Here is a 24,596-nt window from a genome sequence, read left to right on the forward strand (position 1 = left end):
GAAACCAGTTTGCTTTGTCCTCATATTTTGTGTTAAAGACCCCCCTATGGTGAAAATCAAGTTTTTAACGTCATCTATGTGGTGTTTTTAATATACTTTAAGACAATCTCAAAATCGTGGTTTGAAATCGCTGGTGTTTCTTATGTCACAAACTAGCTTGTAACCTTGTAACCATCATTACAATGCTGCGACGCAGGGGAGTCTCAAGAGAAGCCAGGTTATCCCAGTATATTTTTCAGTTTCTATGAAAAATCAGGTACATTTAGCAATATAGCAGGTGAATAATGTGTATGATGTATATTACAATGTTATGATGAACTATATGTATCTCCACTGACGATCTAAGTTGTTCAAAGCGTTTCTAAGGATACTGATTTTTAGAAGGCAGTCTAAGATGGCGAACAGGAACATGGTTCGTGTAACATTAGCAACACATTATTAGCTGTTTGGTATCATAGTCAAGCCAAAGGCTAATCATATTAATTACCGTTATGTGTCCAACGTTGTAGATAGCGATACAAAAAATGCATTACCATTCTGATCTGAGAGTGAGTGGAGGCGGGGCTCATTTGCATATTCATTAAACAGTTTATACTAAATGTAGCAAGGGTGTAGAGTTACATTATTATTACATTATTATATATTATTATTATTTATTTATTTATTTTATTTTTTACAGTTAAAATGTTTAAATATGCGATTTTGGTGATCAAAAATGAGTTTTAAGGTATAAAAAATTTGACTACAGGGGGACTTTAATCCATTTATGCTTTTAATATGTTGTAGCTTAAGTATAGCTTTTAGAACTGATTATAGTGAACAGGATTTAATTTTGTTTGTGTGACTGTAATTGTCTTTGTAGTATTAATGATGCTGGAAAGGTCAACTGCTGTAGTTTTAAATCTGCTATAGAAATAAAATTTGTATTGTATTGTAGCCTGGAATTTTTTAAAAATGTATATGGAGATACAATACACTGATAAATAATACAAAGATATGACTTTTAAAAAAATAATTATTTCTGCAGTAGAAAATGTTTGTTTTGGCACCAAGATGGAGATATGTGCTATGAAGGGGGCCCTTGGGTTTGCTATAGCTCCAGGGCCCTATGTGTTCTTAATGCAGGCCTGCACGTACCCCTCATTCGGCACAAATCCAAGTGCTTCCATATTTGCAATTAGTTGTTAAACTGTTATTTCTTTTGTAAACTTGTACTTATCGCATGTCCCAATATCCATGTAAAAGTTAGAAAGTCACGTGCAAGGTTTTTTGGTTTTTTGCCTACCACCATCCTGAGTGAATCTAAAGCCAATAAAGAATAATGCAAACATGCATTTCACAAAAACAAACTATGAATGTCTTTTGTTCAGTGTTTTTTTTTTTTTTATATATATATACCAGACAAAAAAAGATTTGTTGCCTATCAAAATGTTTTCTTGTCTTGTACATTTCTTTCAGATGAGCACCATGCCAGGCTTGCCTACTAGACCCTGTTTCTATGACATTGACCTTGATCCTGTGACGGAGGAGATAAAAGGACTCTTCTGAGGACATTTCTTCTGTCCCATACATGCACTTGACCAGTAAGAATAAGTCAAGTCAACTTCATTTATATAGCGCTTTTAACCACATAGATTGTTTCAAAGCAGCTATATGTTAGTTGTGTTCAGCTAAGAACACAACTATGTGTGTCAACAATGACTTTGCTCATGCCACACCCCAAAAAGATCAGATTTGATTTAATGTACAAAACTATCTCTCCTAATTTTTTTGTCCTCTCTTTCTTTCCTCCATTCTCAGGTGTTCCTCACTGTCCGTGTAGGCCGCCGTTGATATGGCAATGATTACAGCTCATCCACTGCCTTCTACAAATGAAACCACTGAGGCTTCAACTCTACAATAATAGCTTCCTTTTATGAATTTTGTATTTAGCAGGTTTTCATTTAAATTAACTTTTAACTGTTTGTTTAGAGTTTTAAGCTTTACTTTTTTTTTTTTTTTTCTGTAAGCATTTGTTTACATAGTGTTTTAGTGTTTACAATTTAATGACGCACAAAAGCTTTTTAACTCATTCCATGCAGCTTAAAACTCCTAATGCTTCAATATTTCTGTTTGATTTGTTTCAGGTTACTTATGGAATATGGTAACAGTATTCAAGCGAACTCCATTTATATTATTTTTTATTTGAACACTGTTAGCATTCTCCATTTGGAACAGTAAATAATTTGTATCAGTTTCAGATGTTTGTTACAGCCAAATATGCCATGAATCTGATGTCTGAGGAGCTTTTATTTAGACACTACACAAAACAAAATTATAGGTGGTGTTAGTGGTTTGTTTGACACCTGTTCTATCTCTCTCTCTCTTTGTTATAAATGATTAAGTGTTACATACACACTTCAGTCTACCTGTCTACGCACCTTTTCAGCATGCATGTGAGTACATGCCAGAAAATCTTGTTTTAGACATTCCACCGTTATCTGTTATTCTGAGTCTTAAACTACAGTGTGCTACGTGAGTAGAGAGAAGAATTCCATTAACTGTTGCAATAGTTGTGTATGCTTCAAACCCTGTATTTTTACAGTGATGATAGATTCTACAATGAAAAAGGCAGTCAGAAAACAAGATGACTGGCCAGAAAAAAATAAAACCGTATTTCGGTGTAAATCCTTTGAAATGGATTGTGAACAATATCATTTTTTATCAATATGCCACTTTAAAAAAAAGTTTGACACATTCATTATGTGTCTGTGAGAGAATGCATTAGTGATGTGTGCACATGCGTGAGTGAGTTAATGAATCGCTAATCCATATTGTGAAGTTAGACTGTTGGTCCACAAAGGTGAAATTCCTTCAGATTAGATTCCTTGGTCTTTTATTAGGGTGATGTATCGAACAGTAGCAGACGACTGGCCCCCACCCAGTCTTTCAATTCTTGTGCCTCTACAGGACAATGTCCAATCAGAGACACCCTGTGAGGGCAGCAGTACTCATTCATACCCCTCTCAATGAGAGGCCTTTTGCTTCTCTTTAAGACACCCATAATTAGCTGACCAACTCAGCTTGACATTTACTCAAATACTCACACACACACAAAAACCTGTAATCTCTTGCCCCACAGAGGACAACCAATGGAGTTTTTGTTGGTACCCAAAATAGCAGTCCAGTAGTGTTATTGTTCCATTTTCATGACGTAAAAATTGTGTGTTTGTGTGTGCTGTAAAAAGGGGAAGTCATTATTTTATTATTTTGCATATTTGAGATTGGTGGGATCTCTGATGAATAGGTTCCTGTTGCTGCCAGTGACTGCTGCCATTTTGATCTTTTGTAGGGCGCCCAATATGGAGCTGTTCTTGCTCATTTAATGCATTTCACCCTATACACCACTGTTAAAAAGTTTCTGGTTAGTACGATTTTTTTAATGTTTTTGTAAGAAGTCTCTTATGCTCACCAAAATTTGATCAAAAATATAGTAAAATGTCATGAAATATTTCAAATGTTTTCTATTTTTCTATTTTAAAATGTAATTTATTTCTGTGATGGGAAAACTGATCGTTCAACAGCCATTACTCCAGTCAGAGTATGATCCTTCAGAAATCGTTTGTGATTTGGTGCTCAAAAAACTTTTCTCTAATGTTGAAAACAGTTGTGCTGCTTAACATTTCTGTGGAAACTGTGATACATTCTTTGATTATTAGAACGTTTTAACAGAGCAGCATTTATTCGAAAATCGTGTATCAAATAGCTTTACTGTCACTTTTTCAAGTTGCATCCTTGCTGAATAATAAAAAGCTTACCCACCCCAAACGTTTGAAAAGTAGCTTATATTAACATTCTGTGCGCTTTCACAGTTATTATACAGCATCAGCTTGTTAGCTAATAGTGAACTATCTGAATTAGCTGTAGTCTTTCACGTCAATCATTTGAGAGGGAGTTATTAAAGTTTCTGCCTATGTCAAGCATCTCAAATCAGTCATTGTTTCAATTTGGTTAAGTTGTTTTTATGGGTCACAGAGATGCTGATTCAATTAAGGCTGTTCTTTTGACATTTAGACAAAGCCATTGGGAATTCAGGCACCAACATTTTGGCGGCTTCTTTTTTATTTTTCTCAACAAAACAAATTCCCTTGTTGGAGAGATGCTAAATCATGCTATATACTGCAGATGCGACTCACAATTGCAGCCATGTTTAGCAACCTCTGAGTTTTATTTTACATGCTGTTACAGTTTGTTTTCCACCCTCAGTTTATGCAAGTCATTTAACCCTCTGGACTCAACCTCAGGTTGTTCAAGTGGGTCTGTCACTGTTTGTAAAATGTAAGCTACTGTAAGTGTCTTTATAAAAGCATCAGCTACAAGGCAAATTACTCATTATTTATTAACAATTCTAACGGCTTTACTTTGGTTTTAAGCTTGTTACATATTGGGCCTCTTTCTACACCGTGGTCCTGAACATTAAAATTATGAATCAATTAAACTTGTGCGATTAAGCATCAATTAAGTATGTGCGAGGACTCACATTGGGTAAAGTCAGTGTTATTTAATTTAGTTAGTGTGTGCAAGCATTTTGATACAGTCTTTATCAAATTACTTTGAGTTCATAACCCACAAAATGTTTAATGCACGTAAAGCACTGCTCTACGTAATAAGAGAATATTGTTTTAAGGATAAAAAAAGATTATGAAGGCGCTCTCTGATTTGCAATACAGGTCATATAACTATGTGTTCAAAACACACCACTTATCCACCACAAACTACTGCCTCTAAATAGGAGCTGGGTATTTCTTAGGAGCTAAGTTATTCTTTAACAATGACCAAACTTTCGCACATAACATAGGCATCCACAGGAATGGTCTTTGCATAACATAAACATATAATCAAATGACCCAGCCTGATCCTTCATATACTTAAGAAAACAATGCATTATGTATTTTAATACAAAGTCTAGTCATTTTAATCTTAACCCTGGGTGTTGTTTATTTCTCTGAACATGGAGCCAGTGTATCACACCACAGCAAAGTGGCTTGTGCAAACTCGGTTGTGATTCGCAAGAGTAATTTACACATTTAAAGATTCTAAACAACATGCATTGGAGCACAGCCAAATACGCAATTAAAGCAGAGACAGAGAGAAACCTCACTGCATGGTTGGTTTAGATGCATGCACGATGTGGACGTAAACTAGTGCCCTCTTAATTCGGGATTTCCTGTGGGACACGTTCCATAGGCCTGTTTTTCTGTGGAGGCCCATCCGGCACCCAATGTTGACATTCCCACTGTCTGTAAATAAAACCAGAACAGAAGCTTAAATTTTAATACATTTTTTTTATAATTGCAGCTGCATGCCATTGAAAAAAATATATTTCGGCATACTTTTAATAAAAAACTTCTGTACAATTTCATGAGAAATATAAATGCCAGTGTAGTTTATAATGAGCCTTTTTGTCCTCAAATGTTAGTGTTGTAAGACAGTACCAAGTTATAACGAATAAAATGTAAGTTGTAACACCAACAGACATTTTATACCTGTGTATTATAATTAAACGAGAAAATTCTGATAATACTAGTTCTGTAATTTAGCATTCAATAACATGATTACAAATCAAACTATAACGCTACTGAAATGAAGGCTACTTATCTCAGAATTGTATTTTGTCCCTAAAAATGTCATCTTTTAGGCTGCCTAAGAGGTTGGTAGCCATATAGTACCTTTCTAAATGGTGTTACAGTCCCAGGTCTCACTCTGGTTTGATGCTGTAAGGCGTGTCTGGCTGCTCTCCATGTGATACTGATGGGAGGAGGGCTCCTAAAAGTGAACCTACAGACCCGTTTCAACACTTTCCAAAGCAGACAACCCTCGGGACGGACTGCAGGGCGCATTTACACGGGCTGTTGGATACCTACTTCCTTTTGAACGCTCATTATTTTCCTGAGAGTGGAGAAACAGCGACGTTATTCATCATGGGAGCGACACCATCCGTGCAGCGGGACGCGAAGAGCCCTGAAGATGCGCCAGAGGACATCAGCGCGGAGCTCAGCGACGCTCAGGATGGAGAAACCCTAGATGGCAAGGTAACATTCCGCTTGAAAAGAAATATTATCGTTATGAGATGACGTGTGTGGGGATAAAAGAGGGGTAAATCGCTGAACATGCTCACCTAAGTATCCCCGTTCGGGACCCCTTGAGTCAGATGCGTGGCGCAGCTAGTTATCGAGCTTTGCTTTATGTAAACACCTGATACCTCCTGACAGCTAGCTGGGACTGCGTTTGTGTGATTCGGCTTAGCAGGTAGAAGGCCTATTGAGAAAACGTTAAGACCTGTTTGCTTATGCATGTTCTTTAAGTTTTATTTTAAGTTGAATGAGTAGATATGCAGTATTGAGGAAGTCAGACTGACTCCACTTGTTATTAGCTACAGCAGCGGTGCGATATTTTCATTTATTTTATTTATTTTTTTTCTTTTTCTTTTTTTTCCGAAGACAACAATATCAGCTTTCGTCAGGAAAAAGAAAATTGAGATATAAATGCATTTCTATCTTGTTCCCAATTCCTCATGATGAAGGTGAATGTTCTCAATATTTTATGACATAGTGGGTCTCTCATAGTGTGGCTCTTTGGTCGGTGGTTGAATAAGTTATTTGTTTGACATCATACTAAAATTATCATTCAAGCAATTCTGCCTTTAAATATATTATTCAAAAGCAGTAGTGTTGTCATACTGAATAGTAACATCATGAGGATGCAGGTCAATCGAAGTCATCCTGATATTTATCACCACACGACACAAGTGTAATAGCCAACTTTTGGAGTTCTATAAACAAGAAGTTAGAGTTTAAAAGAGAATCTAGAGTCAAATTTTTGGCTAATTAGCTTGTAGTGTATATTAGTATTTGGAGTTTTTTTTCTAGGCTTTGTGAGTTGCCAAGCAACAAATAGAAATAGAACAGGTTGTAAGTGGAGCAACAGTAATTCTTCCCTTTCTTTCTTGAGGTATTCTGTGATCACTGTTTAGGGTCCACTCCGGGTTTTCCATTTCCTGCTCACTGATGAGAGAAACCCACCTCAGAGTGATTCTGGGGCAAGAAAAAACATCTCTCATTGCTATTCATATTTAATGAATTGGTGGCTAATTCGTTCAAACACATAATATGTTTTCATACAATCTGCTTATTGTGCATTAATGGTTAGGGTGGGGCTAGCAGTTCATACAAAATCACCACCTTGTAAAATAGTCCCCCCCCCCCACCCCCCAACCAACCAATCTGGGACTTTTTCACTCTTGCGTGATGCCTTACTTAATTTAGAGACACAAATTTGCACAATGCTGTTATTTCTTGTCATGCGCGAAATCACGGGATGCATAACTTACACCTTGGTGTTATATTACTTTCAAAGAGCTATGTATCAAAATGACATGGGCTAATGAAGCAAGGAGAAGGCATGAAGAAATCACAGGGGTTTACTAAGATTCAGAGGAGTGAAAATGAGCATCTTATACTATGATGTAGCCTACCGTTACATTCTTGTATTATTTAAAGAGATGCTCCAGTGGGTCTTAAAAGGGTTAGTTCACCCAAAAATAAATATTCTGTCATCATTTACTGACCCTCATGTCAATTCAAACCTGTTTGACTTTTTTTTTCTTCTGTAGAACATCAAGAAAGTTGAACAATTCAAGTTATTATTATTTTGATCACATACACAGAGATGATCAAAACCACAACTGACTGTCCTGTACCTACAACTATATTTTTAATATAGTCTTTTGACAATTTTATCTAATATTAACTTGATGAAAACCCATATTGTTTACACGTATTATTTAAAACGCAACAAAATTGAAAATTGACCAAGCCATTCAAGGGATGATCCCACTGTATTCATTTTACACATTCAGAAACAGACACCATATTTGCTTGTCTATATGTTCTTTACATCAACCATTAGATACAGCCTTCTGGAACTCTTGTGTACAGTTTTAGGTTTGAGAAGACTTTTACTAACTTTTGTAGGTAACATCTCTAAGTTGTTCCTTACAGAAGAGATCAGCACATAACAGTGTTAAATATGAAACTTTGTACAACAGATATGATTGTTTTAGGAGAGAAATGTGCAGAAATGTGATGGGACACATTTTGTTCCTGACAACCGTTACAATTTGATGTATTTTTTCCTCTCAAACAAAGTACAAACAAGACAATGACCTTGCATGTTGTTTTCCCCAGCATTCCATTCTTCTTCTTCTTCTTCTTCAGCTGTTCAGTTTTATATAAAGTGCTTGATGATGGTCGCTGTTATTGTCCCACCAGCTGAGCTTGAATAGAGTATGCACAATCATAGTTGTTGAAACAAGACCTTAGATACAAAAAGACCTGTTAAACCCATCCAGTTTTGTGACTTTTCTGAATTCTAGGTAAATATGAATCTTGACTGAAACATGTCAAGACCAGTTTGAGGTATGGAATATGCAAAACTCGAGTGTTTGTTATTTATCAGATAAGGGCCCTTGAACAGGTGTGGTCTGGTGTTTGTGTGTGTGCGCTTTAGCAATACAGCTACATGCTGTGTATACAGCGTTTGTGTGAGGCGCCCTACTGGAGATGTGGTTGATAAACATCCTCTCTGGCGCACAGAGGAATTTTAGTAATTCCTCTCTCGCTTTCGCTCACACTCGCGCACTCTAAAAATGGGTCAAAACATGGATGGGGTTGAACACCTACTCAGACATCCCCTCACATTTCAACATTTCCTCCCCCTAAAATGCCTCTAAAACACTCACTTTGTTGAAAAACCAACAGCGGCTGAACCTCGGCTCTCGACCCTTTTCAAACTTTTCAGGCTAAGTCCGCGATTCTTTTAAAGACTCAATTGCAAACATAAACTCACAATAATGCCTGTGTTGGCCTTACAATGAGACACACACACACAGGCCTTTTTCCAAACCAACAATGCACTGATTGACAAGTTCATAAACACCCTTTAGTTGTGATTATCTGGATTAGATTCACACTATTCAACACTCAGAAGTAGAGTTTAACTTGAATGTGTAAACTTATTTAACATTATGAAGGATGGCATAAAACCCTTATGTCAGAGCGGTAATGAGAGAGGGGTGGTGTGGGAGCATTTGCAATCAGATAAGAGCCTCATAAAGGATGGGACCCGAGAAGAGGGGGGAGTGGAGGACGAAGAGAACAGAGGGCCCATTTAGGATGGGCTGGAGGACAGGTCCCGGGGCAGAGGGGTGCTGAGTGTGCATCGGCCCGAAGAAAGAGAACTAGGGAGAGAGAGAGAGAGAGTGATTCAGGGAGGGCGACGTGGGAGAAAGATGGCTGGTCTGAATGGGAACATATCATGTAGAATGAGTGAAAGAAAGGGCACAGGGAGGGAAAACAAGTAGATGGATAATTAGCTTGTGCTTTTCTGCTAGGGGTGATGAGAATGGTAAAGATAAGAAATGGAGACGACGTGAAAGAAATGAGAAATTAAGAAACTGAACAGATGCTGTATGAGATGTCATGCTGCCTCTCTAGCTGTCACATTGAATACAGGTAGTGTTGAGAAGTGAGATTCAGGTGAGGTCAAGTGGAAAAAACATACTGTTAGATAGACAGAGCAAATGTGAATGGATGTCCCAATTCTGCCTGATCTCCGGATCTCAACTCAATTGTGTCATCTTATTATGAAACTGTTTATGAAATGTAACTTTAACAGTAAGGTCTAATGTAATAACATTAGGTATCATGAACAATATTTTCGTAATTTCTGTTAACTTTATTCATGCCGTCAGAGACAAGGCTTAGGTCTAGTCACTGACTACAATGCATGCTTGAGCTGTCTTAACTGAAAGTAACTTGCACTGACATATCTTAAAATATGTCAGTGCCATTGATTGGTCCATGCACACCAGTAATGCTTTTTTTCTAGCTACTTAAATGCCCTAGTTTAACTAAGGCCTAATCCTGGCTTAATCTAAGCGCTGTCTGTGATTGTATTATGAATAAACATGAATTAACAATGAACAATATTTATAAAATACCATTAACCAAGATAAAAAAATGCTGTAATTTTTTTTTCAATGTAGTTCATGATACCATATTCATTAACTAATGTTAACAGATTGAATGTAAAGTGTTACCAATTAATATTTTATTAAAATCCATGAAGTCTGCACTTCAGCAGTTTTTGAATCTCCGTTCACATTGATTAAAATCAATCTCCTTCTATGTAACTGAGGACCCTGACTTGAGATCAGTGATTGTTCATAGTGGAACAGTGCTCAATGAGTCCTATGGACAGAGGATCTGATCCAGGATCAGCAGATGAGTGCAAATAGTAGCTGGAGTAAGATTATGTAATATAGGATGTGATGGAAATGCACACAGACATCAGGGGATCAGTGGTTTAATGAGGGTTTGGCATCGGCGGTCTGCCAGGCTGTTTGCTCCTCATCCCATTCACACTAATGTACCAGAGTGGGAGTGGGGACTTCCTGAGGTTTGACTAATTTGTTAGCCTAAATGTCTCAATCAGTTGAAAAAGTTGTCTGTTTAGCTGTTATAATGATATAATATAATATAATATAATATAATATAATATAATATAATATAATATAATATAATGTAGGAGTCTAAATAAGTATAGGACTAGAACCTGCTGATCATATTGATGTATTCATTTCTTCAATGCATTGTCATATCACAGTTTTGAATTGCAGTAAGGAAGAAGTAGGCTGTATGAAAAGCCCATTAGTCTTTTATTAAAGGAGAGAGGGAGGCACTTAAAGTAGGCTAATTCACTCAGATGAAGGATGCAGATGGAGCTGTCATCAGCCAGAGAGAGGGAAGGTAGAAAAGAAGAAAAAAACAGATGAGTGAAAGGTGGATATTTAGTTATGATGATGTGGAAAAATATTTCGTCCCTTTAGTAGTGATAATCTGTCTATGAGGTGTTTAGTGAGTGTTTATTACATTTTTTTTGGGTAATTACATTAGTCATTAAAGGGACCACCCTGTTTCAGAGCAGGACTTCCTGTCCAGAGAAGGAAATTAGAGGAGGCATGATGCTAATGAAGTAACTTCCTGTTTAAAGATCCAGTTATTCTCCTGATTATGAGTTGAACTTGTTTGGAGCAGAGATATTTAAGCTATTTTTAATAGTCTTAATATATAGAGTCATATGGAGCTTGTCTATGTCTTGACAAAGGGACATGTCCATTCTCAAGTGTGCTTCTCAAGGGTGACATAATAAACAATCCACTTTTACTGAAGTCAAACTGAATCACTTTATAAATATATATCATGCTAAAAAATAATTATAAATATATATGTATGTATGTATGTATGTATATATATATATATATATACACTCACCTAAAGGATTATTAGGAACACCATACTAATACTGTGTTTGACCCCCTTTCGCCTTCAGAACTGCCTTAATTCTACGTGGCATTGATTCAACAAGGTGCTGAAAGTATTCTTTAGAAATGTTGGCCCATATTGATAGGATAGCATCTTGCAGTTGATGGAGATTTGTGGGATGCACATCCAGGGCACGAAGGTCCCGTTCCACCACATCCCAAAGATGCTCTATTGGGTTGAGATCTGGTGACTGTGGGGGCCATTTTAGTACAGTGAACTCATTGTCATGTTCAAGAAACCAATTTGAAATGATTCGAGCTTTGTGACATGGTGCATTATCCTGCTGGAAGTAGCCATCAGAGGATGGGTACATGGTGGTCATAAAGGGATGGACATGGTCAGAAACAATGCTCAGGTAGGCCGTGGCATTTAAACGATGCCCAATTGGCACTAAGGGGCCTAAAGTGTGCCAAGAAAACATCCCCCACACCATTACACCACCACCATCAGCCTGCACAGTGGTAACAAGGCATGATGGATCCATGTTCTCATTCTGTTTACGCCAAATTCTGACTCTACCATCTGAATGTCTCAACAGAAATCGAGACTCATCAGACCAGGCAACATTTTTCCAGTCTTCAACTGTCCAATTTTGGTGAGCTCGTGCAAATTGTAGCCTCTTTTTCCTATTTGTAGTGGAGATGAGTGGTACCCGGTGGGGTCTTCTGCTGTTGTAGCCCATCCGCCTCAAGGTTGTGCGTGTTGTGGCTTCACAAATGCTTTGCTGCATACCTCGGTTGTAACGAGTGGTTATTTCAGTCAAAGTTGCTCTTCTATCAGCTTGAATCAGTCGGCCCATTCTCCTCTGACCTCTAGCATCAACTGCCGCATACTGGATGTTTTTCCCTTTTCACACCATTCTTTGTAAACCCTAGAAATGGTTGTGCGTGAAAATCCCAGTAACTGAGCAGATTGTGAAATACTCAGACCGGCCCGTCTGGCACCAACAACCATGCCACGCTCAAAATTGCTTAAATCACCTTTCTTTCCCATTCTGACATTCAGTTTGGAGTTCAGGAGATTGTCTTGACCAGGACCACACCCCTAAATGCATTGAAGCAACTGCCATGTGATTGGTTTATTAGATAATTGCATTAATGAGAAATTGAACAGGTGTTCCTAATAATCCTTTAGGTGAGTGTATATATATATATATATATATATATATATATATATATTAGTACACATACTCCATGTAGTCTTTCAATTGATGCAAGTACAAAAAAGCAAGTGCAAAAGCAAATTCTTATATAAAGAATAAGAAAAATGCCGTTAACATTTGTTTTAGATGGATAGCATGTCACACTGAAAGACATGCCAGCTTTATATTTAATGTCAGCTCCCCACACATAATTTTGGGTCCAGTAAGATTCCACCCCCAAGAATTAATACTTTTATTCAGAAAGGATGCATTAAATTGATCAAAAGTAACAATAATGACATTTATGATGCTACAAAAGATTTTTTTGTCAAATAAATACTGTTTTTTATTTTGTTTACATTCATTAGTGAATCCTGACAAATGTGTAATTGTTCAAATATTTGTAATATTAAGTAGCACAACTGTTTCTTGAGCAGCAAATCAGCATATTAGCATGATTTCTGAAGGATCGCTGAAGACTGGAGTAATGATGCCATCATAGGAATAAATGTCATTTTAAAATATAGTAAAATACAAAACCTTTATTTTAAATTGTACTCATATTCCACAAAAAAATTTATCTCACTAAAAGCCACTTCTTTGTAAAACATTATACTCTTACTGACCACAAACTTTTTCAACTGTATTGCATATGCATTGATTTGTTTACTAATGTATTCTTTCATTTCTTGTGTACAGAAAAGGTATTTGTGGAGATTTAATCCACATTTGTGTTTAAATACAGGCAGTCTTCTCACTGATTCTGCCCCTGCCAGTGCCATATCACCCTCTCTTTGGCTCTCTCTAATGATTAAGGACCTGTTTACATGGGTCAAAAATAGAAGGGTTCTATTTTCACCAGCCAACTCTCACTGTCCTCCTCCATCACATTCACTCTCTTTTTTGTTTTCCACTCCCCTCCTCCCCTCTCTCCCTCTTTAGAAGTAAAGTTGGCCTCATAAAATGTTAATAAGTGCCAGAGTTACATAAAAACAGTCTTCCAGAATAGAAAAACCAGAGGCCAATGAGGGCAAAGGTAGAACGAAGAGACAGTTTGTAAAACACAAGATGTACCCTCTTTAATTAACAATATGGAGCAAAGAAATACTTCTTTATCTTTTTTTTTCCTTAGTTTCACTTGTTTTCTCAAGTAAACAAGCAATTCCATCGTATTTCCTTATCTTCGCTGTAGATGTGCTTTTGCTGATAAAAGTAAAGCTCTCCTTTTGGAGAAGTGCTTTCATCAGGAGTCAGCAGCATCAATAACGTTTCATTACTGCCCTGCCAGAAAAAGACAATCCCAGTCAACCGCTTACTTTTGTCTGCACTTCACAGCTACACAAGAAATCTATTGTACTGCTGAACAACAACTAAAGGCTCCTAGATGTGTTTGCTTCACAGCTTAATACAAATGTAGTGGAGACTATCGACATTTGAAGATAAGCATCATCGGGAAGCTTCACTAGGATGGATTCTGGAAGTCTTTTGGATTTGAATGTGAATCCTCAAGCACAGGTGACAGAATGCTTTTGATTGATCAACTATAAATGACTAACAATCATGGGTTATATTATTGGTATCCTCGTGCATTTTGTTTCCAGTTAAGTTACATTTATGAACCAAGAAAGATGCTGAGGATGTTACTAGCAATAAAAACTGCAGTGTAATGATGTTCTTTTCTCTGATAAATTTTATTGGTCTGGCAGATTGTGCTGTCCAGCTGGTCCCAGATTGTTTGCATGCTAGTTTTATTGCTTAGTAATGCTGATTGGTTTTAGCTGATGTCATAACTGTTGTTTCTCTGTAAATGGGCAGATGCAGGACGAACTGTGCAAAGTCATAGATCCACTAACCCATGCAGTGTTTTGTGTGATGCTTATAGCAATCAGCCTTAAAATCAAAGAGATTATGCAAACATAAACACTCCCACACAGAGTGACAATGATCATGTCAATAAAATTAGGCAGAAGCCACAATCAGTGGATGGCACTGGATGTAATGTCATCACAGACAGGAACCACTCCCATTCAAATGAACCTCAAAACAGATGATCTGATATGTATTTGTTCTTGGAAAAAAAAAAAAAGAAGAAAAAAAAAAAAGCTTTAGCTGAGATTTTTGCAATAATTATTTCACTGCTCTTTTATTTCAGAAATGAATCAAATATTTCATTGATCATGATTCTTTAGCAATTCTTTGTATAACAGTTTGTCTGAAGCTGCAAAACAATCTTACCCATCAAAATGGAACCGCTCTTACGTAGACACTAAAGGGCAAATTCACTAAACCATTTAGTATGCTGTATTTCAGTGCAAAACCCTGCATCTTCTCCACTAACCACATTTGCCTGGCATGATTAGCATTGCTTTTACCTCTTGTGGGAAGCATTTCCTAGCAATGATGACAGCAGTAATGCATCAAATCAGGGAGAAGAGCATTGGGCTATACTGTATATAGGCGCATCCATGTAGCCGAGTGCAAATTGTATTTAGCACAGGTTATTTGGGAGTTTTTGTGCTTATACCGTATTTGCATAATAAGTTTAGTGAATCTGGAGCAAAAAAACAGACAGCATATGCAAATAAACAATGCTATATGAGTGCACATTTCAGTCTTTGTGAATCTCTGTCATTAATTACTCACCCTCATGTCATTCCAAACCCGTACGACCTTCGTTCATCTTCGGAACACAAATTAAGATATTTTTGATGAAATCCGAGAGATTTCTGATGCTGTTCACGTTGTAAAGACAGTACAGCGCTTCCGGGTTCTAAGCCGGCTCAGTATTGGCCGGATCCTGCATCAGCATCACACGCACAAAAATATTCTCGTCGCTTCATAAAATTAAGGTTGAACCACTGTATCACATGGACTATTTTAACAATGTCTTTACTACCTTTCTGGGCCTTGAAACTGGTGATTACATTGCAGTCTATAGAGGGACAGAAAGCTCTCGGATTTCATCAAAAATATCTTAATTTGTGTTTTGAAGATGAACGAAATTCTTATTGGTTTGGAACGACATGAGGGTGAGTAATTAATGACAGAATTTTCATTTTTGGTTGAACTATCCCTTTAATATAGGATTTTCCTTGTTTATGAATGCATTGCATTTTAACGGTCTGGGTGACCTTTAGCTGTGCCCCTTTGGGAGATGTAGTTCAATGAGATCAATGAGATGTAATTAAAGTGTGGATTCCATTTAACATCGAGTCATAAGGCTTTGAGAGATTCATCTTTCTACTCTCCTAACAGCTCTTCTGAGTTAAGAGTGAATGATGATATTTGTACCCAGCTGTTTGTGGAGTTTTCATCAAGATCCCTTAACAACTGATTTCTAATCATTGATGAAAGGATGTGGATAATACAGGAAGCTTGATAGCAGATTGAAGGAGTAAAATCAATATTGAAAACAGGCCCTATAGCATTCGTTTAAGTCATGGCAAAGCATCACTAATGGATAATAATTATGACTCAGTGTTTGCGTGTAAATGGCTCAGACCACCATGTTTGTTTAGACAGAATGCTATTTCTTTATGAGAAAGGATACTTTTTTGTGTAGCTTTAGATTTGAGTAATTATTTATTTATATTGGTATGTAAAACTTTATTTACATAGAATTATTTAAAACAGTGTTTACAAAGTGCCTTGCAGAAGACACATAAGTAAACGTTCACATAAATACCAGCTTGTCGTCGTCCCACAGTACATCCTGCTGCCATCACTTCTCCAGGTAAATGGTGCACACATACACGGCCATCCACGTGATGTAAAAGAAAATGGGACTCATCAGACCAGGTGACCTTCTTCCACTGCTCCAAGGTCCAGTTCCGACACTCACCCTTTCGACGGTGGACAGGGGTCATCATAGGCACTCTGATTGGTCTGCGGCTACACAGCCCCATATGCAGCTGAGTGCGATGCACTGTGTGTTGTGACACATTCCTCCCATAACCATCATTAAAATGTTGTGTGACTTGTGCCACAGTAGACTTTGTTTGCTCGTACCAGACGGGATAGCCTTCATTGGCTTGTACATCGATGAGCCTTGGGGGCCCAACACCCTGTCGCCAGTTGGACCAATGCTGGTAAATTTTGACCACTGCTGACCGGAAGCAACCCACAAGCCGTTTCAGAGATACTCTGACCCAGTCGCTTAGCCATAACAATATCATATCGCTCATATCTTTATTCCTGCCCATTTCCCCTGCATCCAACATGTTGATTATGAAAACTGATTGTTTGCTTACCATCTAATCTACCCAGACCTTAATATGTGGTCTTGTTAGGAGATGATTAACGATATTCGCTTAACCTGGGACTGGCTTGTACTGATAAAATGAGATGTTATTTCAAATGGGAATATAAACAGGTGAAAAAATAAAAGGCCTCAGAATCGAGCCTGGGGGGACACCCACAAGACATCACATTACATGGTATTGTAAGAATGGCACTGTTTACATGGTATTGTAAGTATTGTACCGTTTACATGTCTCCAGTTTGGGACTGTCCCCATGTTGTTTGTAACATTGGCCCTCATTTACAAAACAAACGTACAACAGAAAATTGGGTGTACGGTCATTTCCACACAAAACTTGGCATTTATCAGTATGGACGTGAGGGGTGGCTACGATCAAATCTCATGTCAGGTCTCAGCTTGTGAACGGAAGTTTTTGAGTTAGCAGCATAGGAAATCTGTTGGATGCTGTACACTGGTGGTGGTTGAGGAGAGATCCCAACATGATTGTAAAGCGCTTTGGGTGTACAGTAGTACATATGAAAAGCACTATATAAATGCCACATTCATTAATTAATTAATTCATATCAGTTCTAGCGTTGCTAACTTGATATTTCAGCCATTCATCATCAAACTAAAATGCAGTCAACCAAACATAAAAGTTACAATGTTCAATTTAAATGGTCCGCTGTAAAATCAGCATGCCCAGCGCCCAACCAAACACAATTTTGGATATTGGAACACGAGTGAAGTACAAAGCCTTTTTACATAATAAATATAATTTAGCAACCAACTGTTAGATTGTGAATATGGAAACATTTGGATTTGTGTCGAATGAGAGATTTTATTGCTATTTTCATTCTTGTTCTGTTCTGAATACCGTTAAATTGAATGAATTTGTTGTGGAGTGAGGGGAACTAAAATAGCCTAGGCTACAGTGTTTATGATGTTTGTAAATGTCTCATTTTATTTACCCGCATTTAATATTCATATACATTAATTGAATTGTTTATTAATTTAATTGCAATTACGAGGTTAATGTTTTTGTTTGGAGTGAGATCAATTTCTCTTTCATGACATTACTTTCTCTTCTTGACCGGTTTACGTTAAAATCTATGGGCAAGGCTTCTAAACCGTGAATTTTTAGGGGCGTTATATTCAAATGACGATTGTTTGGAGCTGCCACATTTATCAATGTACGATCATTCGTACGATGGGATTGGCAGCATACGAATGTTTAATAAATCATCGTAAGATGATTTCTGTGCTCGTTTCTATGTTAAATTGGTAAATGAGGCCCATTGGGTTTGCAGGACAACTAAAAAAAGAAGGAAGCAAGAGGTTTTCTCCAGTGTTGTGATGTATTTCCCAGTGAAAAGGAATATTGAACAGAGGGCAGGGTTTTACTCTAGCGCTCCTCCTCTCCATCTCTGCTCATAACAGACTAACGGTTTGAGGGGAGTGGTTAAGCGTTTCCCAACCCAAGCCGTCAAACCTACATCATCAGAGAAGGAACGCCATTCCAGACCGGAAGTAACTTTTCAGACTTTGATGAAAGATTACGACGGCAAACAATTTTTTTCTGTGTATTAACTTGCACGGATTCATTTTTCACCACAAGTCTAGTAATATGCGCTAACAAAGTAAATAGGGTCAATTTTGTTTTCAGTTGGACTTTAAGGGCATCCTGTATCAGGCGCATGCGCTGTTTCCCCTTCACTGCAGTGCAGAGTCTCATCCGCTCAGTGCTGTACCAAAAATAACTAGATGCTGTCCTGTCTCTCTCTCTCTCTCTCTCTCTCTCTCTCTCTCTCTCTCTCTCTCTCTCTCTCTCTCTCTCTGAGAGAGGACAGAATAACTCTTCTTCATCCTTGAAAGACAAATCATGACTCATGCCTTTTAACAAACTGCTGTATTCCCTATTTCTGGTAATGGTTCAAGTTTTTGTATATGAGCATTGGGAGGTGGACGTTAGAAAGCACATATTAAATTTGTAGCATCCAGGGAGAGTTGTAAAATCGCAGCACAATCATGTATTGATTGAAAGGTCATATATCGCTCTGGCTGGCAGCCACGCCAGGACATTTGGAAATGTTATCTTCAGATCTATCCCGAGAGTTACAGTATAAAGAAAATCCTAGAAGGCTCTGTTGTAAACACTGATTGCATTTTCTGGTTTTATTAGAGATGATAAAGATGATGTCTGCAGTTAAATTTGGTTTGTCTCTTCCTGATTGTGATGGAATGAATAATGGTTCAAATACATATGAACATACTACAGTATATAATAAGATTCATATACAAAGTTTTTGAAAAAAGATTCTTTCTTTCTGTGCAACACAAAATATGATATTTTGAAAAACGTTGCTAACACAAACAATTTTGGTGACGGTTAACTTTCACTGTATGGACAAACAAAACACTGAGACATTTATTTTTTATTTTTGGGTGAACTATCCCTTTAGGATTATTTGAAAGTGTTTGTGAATGTGCATGTCTCCACCAAAGCTGGTCACATGCCTCTACCACAGTAACATTGTTAGGGCATAAAATAAAATCAGGCAGCATGTGAGAATCACTGTGAGCTCAAGCCCTTTGTCTGAAACAATTCTGCATCTTCTTTGGTTTGATTACAAGATCATGTGGCTGTTGGTGGCAGTGGGTGAACTAATTTCCCTGGAGTTGCATCTAATAAGGTCTTATAAGGGAAAATGGTAAATGCACTTTCTGTCTCTTCAACAACACACAGGAAATGTAATTTGAAAGTGTAAGTAGTCACAGTTCACGAAAGTGTATTAAAGACCCTGCATCACTGACAAGTAGTCGGTCAATTGGTTATGCCGGATGCGTGCTGACAGTTAATTGCAGGTTTTGTAAGACCCTTTAAATATGGTCTAGTGATGGCTATTTAGTGCAGAATTTTTCTTTATAATAGGTGAACTTTCACTTTTTTGCGGTCATTAAACTGATCCAGTTTCACTATCCCCACCAGATCCTCATGTTAAACTCTGACTGTTGTTTCTTTAAAGTAACAGGAGAGTCACATCTGAACTTTTCCTTTCTTCTTATGATCTGAATCACAGGAGGACCCTTGGGATAGAGTGAGAGGAGGAGGTTTATTGTTTCAGTCAGTTTCGGGGCTGAATCTGGGACGTCCAGCCGATCTGCCAGAGACACAGGGAGGTCCTGTCCTATCACATTGATGTTTGCTCATAAGGGTGGCCTTAGTGACAGCTGTTAGGGGAGTGGAAGGAACAGAGGACTCCCAGTATCGGCTTGAGACAAATAGTGTGTCAGGAAAATCAGGAAAATGCGCAGTGGGGTGGCTCGCAGCTTGGAAGGCTCTCCGCATGGACATTTATATGTACAAGTTCCTGGAATAACAAAATCGCTCCTTTTTTGTATATAGCTCCCAGTCTGTGCCAAAAAATAAATTCCTCTTTCGTCAAACAAGAAGTAAAGAATTCACTGCATATGTTTCCATGAAACAAACAAATCTGAAGCCAACACGAAGGACGTTTTAGCAATGCAAGCACTTAATCTCTTCACAGCCTTGCAGATATGTGATTTATCAAGTCAGGGGGCGAAGAAATGCAAAGCTGTCACTATGCTATTTGTAAATGTGGAGCTCAAATCCCATAAATTTGCCAAAGTCTAATAAGTTTAGGCAACAAGATGATGTGTTTGTCTGCCTTTGAAGCCACAGATTTTCCCCTTCAGTGAGTGAAAAACGGGCGGTTTGGACTGTGACACTCTGGTTCTGATTCAGACTTTGAGAAGGCTGATGATTTGTGGACCTCAAATACTGTTGTGATCTTGAGCAGTGTTACTGATTCAAATTGACTCTGTACATTTGATATGATTAGGCATGTAAGGGCGCAGTATATTTTGGTGGCCTTATTGTCAGGATCAAGTTGTAATCGCTAGCCTGTTCAAACACTGGGGCAGTTTACCACAGTAATACTACACTGGTGTAGATTGTTTGTGAAGTAAATTACTTAACTGAGATAGACTGTGGTTTGCTGTGTGTTGCCAGAGACTGATCGTTTCACATCTGTGTTTGTGTCGAAGGAGATGATGCATGCAGTTTGTGGTCTCTGAGGCTCCAATACTGAGTATGTGTTACCCAAATTTGGATGTGTATCTGTGTGCTTAACCCCCTACACAAAGCAAGTCTTTCTCTCTTGTGCTGGATGAGTAGTTTACTGTTTTGAAATTCAACTGGAATTTTGAGCAGATTAAGTTAAATGAGATAAATGTGTGTAATATGTGTATATCAAAAACAGCTAAATAGTTTGTCGTCCCAATAACTGTCTGTCCCACTAAGTAAATCTCCAGAAAGCTGCTAGCAATCATTGATTAATAGAGTATGGAAATCATGTAGCCAATTTGTCCTTATCAGTAGTGAATGAAAGCATAGTGTTTTGGACCCTATTGACTTTTATTGCATGGGCATTCTGCTGAATTTTACTTTTTTGGGGTGAATTGTACTTTTAATACTAAGTATAAGCAATAGGTGAATGTGAGAATTATTATTTTATAGTTATAGGGTTATATTAATAGTCTGGTGGCTTTTATACAGTTTGTTGTATCAGAGAAGTGTGTTTTAGGAGGTTTGTGTTTGGGGCATCAACAGTGAATAATAATGCATCAATCATGAGATCTCAAATACCAGTCTTAATTGCAATTTCGCTGCAAGAAAATTACAGTATAGCAAAAGCAAGCAATGAGGGTAATTAGTCACTTCCTCAGCTTTCCTTGTGTAATCAAATTGCTTAAAGGGATAGTTCACCCAAAAATATAAATTCTGTCTTTATTAACTCTCATACTCACTCTCATGTTGTTCCAAATCGGTATGACTTTGGATGAATTATCCCTTTAAGGCAATTAGTTCCTCAGTTTAAGTTTGTCTGGAGCTGTCTGCTGACTTTAACATGTTCAACCATCAGCTGCTGATTGTAGATCTAAAGTCTTAGTTCCCTGTAGACTCCTTTGACAACAGATTCTATCATGTTTCGTTTCCACTCTCTGCAAACACACCACAAGAGTCCTACAGAGTCCGGTTCTCTGACCACTGATATTGTCTGTCTACAGCTTGATTAGTACATCACATGTTTTCTCTTATCACTTCTATAATGATGAAAAATATTTGGATGCGTAGAAGGCGGTTCAAGTCTGGGACCACTAGTGAACATTTTGCTATTTTGAACTTTTCTAATTTGCTACATTTTTCTTCTTATCTTATCAAATTATATTATCAGCAGCATAATTTGAGTGAAAAGTTGAATTGTAAAATGAACATGAATTTTCAAATGTCTTTGAAAGTTTGTCCCACATTTTCTGTAATGACAGCAGCACTCGAACTCCACAAGTTTGTGTAAAGTCAAATAAATAGAGATATTTTCCAAAATCAAGAACTTGTAGCTTTGCTTATGTGTCATGTAATGTCCCCTCTGGACCTCTCACAATGTATATGACAATTTTGTTATTATGCTATGCATCCATTTATTATCTGTAGTCACATAACACGTTTACTAGCCTGGCCTTTCAGTTTTATGATAGCTATATGAGAATTTGATATATATACGATGATGTCTGTAGTTTACACCCTGCTGAAGGCGGTTTCTCTCACTGTAATTCATCTTGAGGTGTTTAAACTGCCCTTTAAGAGACTGAGGCCACACTGGGAAAATGATGTCTCAAGTGTTCAGGTATCCTGCAAAATATATAAATTATCTAACCGTTCATACCAAGAGGTCAAGGTTTGTTCGATATTGTTTATTACTCTAGTGACAAAAAAAATTCTAATTATATCTTAAGTTCAAACAGTGATATCCATACACTTATATGGGCTCCACTTGTTTGTTGTCATTTTAATTTTGTAAGTATGTCAGTTTTAATTTAAAGTATACATTTATTACCAGTCCAAAATGTATGGAAGCTTGTTTCCGCCACAAAATAAATAAATAAAAAAGATAATTGCGACTTTTTATCTCACAATTGCGAGTTTACATCTCGCAAATCTGACTTTATTTCTCAGAATTGCGAGATATAAAGTCAGAATTGCGTGAAATAAAGTCGCAATTGCGTGTTATAAAGTCGCAATTGCGTGTTATAAAGTCAGAATTGCGAGATATAAAGTCAGAATTGCGTGAAATAAAGTCGCAATTGCGTGTTATAAAGTCGCAATTGCGTGTTATAAAGTCAGAATTGCGAGATATAAAGTCAGAATTGCGTGTTATAAAGTCAGAATTCTGACTTTTTTCTCGCAATTGTGACTTTATATCACGCGATTCTGACTTTATAACACATAATTGCGAGTTTATATCTCACAATTCTGACATATAAAGTCCAATTCTAAGGGGAAAAAAGACGGACTTTTTTTTTTTTTTTTTTTACCTCAGAATAGTTATATCTCACAATTCTGACTTTATAACACGCAATTGCGACTTTATATCATGCAATTCTGACTTTATATCTCCCAATTGCGACTTTATTTCTCAGAATTGCGACTTTATATCTCACAATTGCGACTTTATTTCTCAGAATTGCGACTTTATTTCTCAGAATTGCGACTTTATATCTCCAATTGTGACTTTATATCTCGCAATTGTGACTTTATTTCTCAGAATTGCGACTTTATATCTCACAATTGCGACTTTATTTCTCAGAATTGCGACTTTATTTCTCAGAATTGCGACTTTATATCTCCCAATTGCGACTTTATATCTCGCAATTGCGACTTTATTTCTCAGAATTGCGACTTTATATCTCACAATTTGCGACTTTATATCTCAGAATTGCGACTTTATTTCTCACAATTCTGACTTCATATCTCGCAATTCTGAGAAAAAAAGTCACAATTCTGACTTGATATATCGCAATTGTGAGAAAAAAAGTCAGAATTGTGAGATAAAAAATCGCAATTATTATTATTTATTTATTATTCAGTGGCGGAAACAAGCTTCCATAAAAATGTCATTGAGATCTTGAGAGTCTTGAAAACCTTCAGAAGGTCACAGATCTGTCAGATGAATGCTATGGTAGTATTTGACAACTGGATAGATGTTTAGAAGGGCATAAATTCTCCTCTATTTTGCTGTCTTTTTCTGTCCAACAGTGAAGAGATTTGCAACCTCTCTGCAGAGTGATTTGTGGGATGGACAGCCGTCCCTGAACCTCTGATCTGCAGAATGGAACAGAGAGACTGCAGAAGAGGGGAGGAGGAGGAGGAGAGAAAAGGAATCTGACAGATGACTGCGTTCTAGGGCAGGAGAACAGATGAAAGCATTAAAAAGATGGGGGTATTTTCAGATAATGAAGTTTTAGGAAAGACATAAGAACAGAGATGCAAACTCATCAGGGGTTAAAAGGTGACAAAGATGCGACCCCAGACAATACAAATATTTTTATACATGTAATATTTAAAACACTTTATTATTTGTTTTTAACTCTACACTTCTGCTGTAAAATTCTCTTTAAAGTAGATCTACATTTCTCATTTTCATTCATGGAGATAATAACATGGTGAAATGTTTTATATTATATAATATACAGGTTTAGTTAGGTTAAAACATGTCTAAATAGTATAAATTATGCAAATCCCAACATATATGTCATAATGGCAAAATTATTCCCCTAATATATAATTTCATCATGACGATAAAATTCCCATGCCCATCATGTTTTTGACACTCATTGTGTTATGACGCCAAATGTGTCTAATGCAATGGGCTTTAGTGTGAAAGCAATGAGTACACTGCATATCAAAAAATGACGCTAAAGGGGAGCCATG

The 24,596-nt window shown here is 37.2% G+C and overlaps 2 protein-coding genes and 1 long non-coding RNA gene across 3 annotated transcripts in view; 2 read left to right on the top strand and 1 right to left on the bottom strand.

Annotated features, from left to right (window-relative positions):
* The window catches only part of mthfd1l (methylenetetrahydrofolate dehydrogenase (NADP+ dependent) 1 like), a 32,796-nt gene extending 28,330 nt beyond the window's left edge, over positions 1-4,466 (top strand). The window contains exons 27-28 of the mRNA XM_079888299.1: positions 1,459-1,583; positions 1,801-4,466. Coding sequence (XP_079744425.1) covers positions 1,459-1,548 — 90 coding nt within the window. The 3' untranslated portion in view covers positions 1,549-1,583; positions 1,801-4,466. The remainder of the gene's footprint in view (positions 1-1,458; positions 1,584-1,800) is intronic.
* Positions 4,467-4,526: 60 nt separating this feature from the next.
* On the bottom strand, positions 4,527-6,235 carry LOC307168481. Its single transcript, XR_013822942.1, has 3 exons — positions 6,158-6,235; positions 5,709-6,059; positions 4,527-5,279 (listed from the first exon to the last, which is right to left on the bottom strand). It is a non-coding gene; the product is annotated as an uncharacterized lncRNA (long non-coding RNA).
* akap12b (A kinase (PRKA) anchor protein 12b) overlaps positions 5,943-24,596 on the top strand; it is a 39,128-nt gene continuing 20,474 nt past the window's right edge. Inside the window, exon 1 of the mRNA XM_079888509.1 lies at positions 5,943-6,071. Within this exon, the coding sequence (XP_079744635.1) occupies positions 5,961-6,071 (111 nt within the window). The 5' untranslated portion in view covers positions 5,943-5,960. The remainder of the gene's footprint in view (positions 6,072-24,596) is intronic.

This window comes from Squalius cephalus (genome assembly GCF_949319135.1).
Source record: "Squalius cephalus genome assembly, chromosome: 12".
Lineage (NCBI taxonomy): Eukaryota > Metazoa > Chordata > Actinopteri > Cypriniformes > Leuciscidae > Squalius > Squalius cephalus.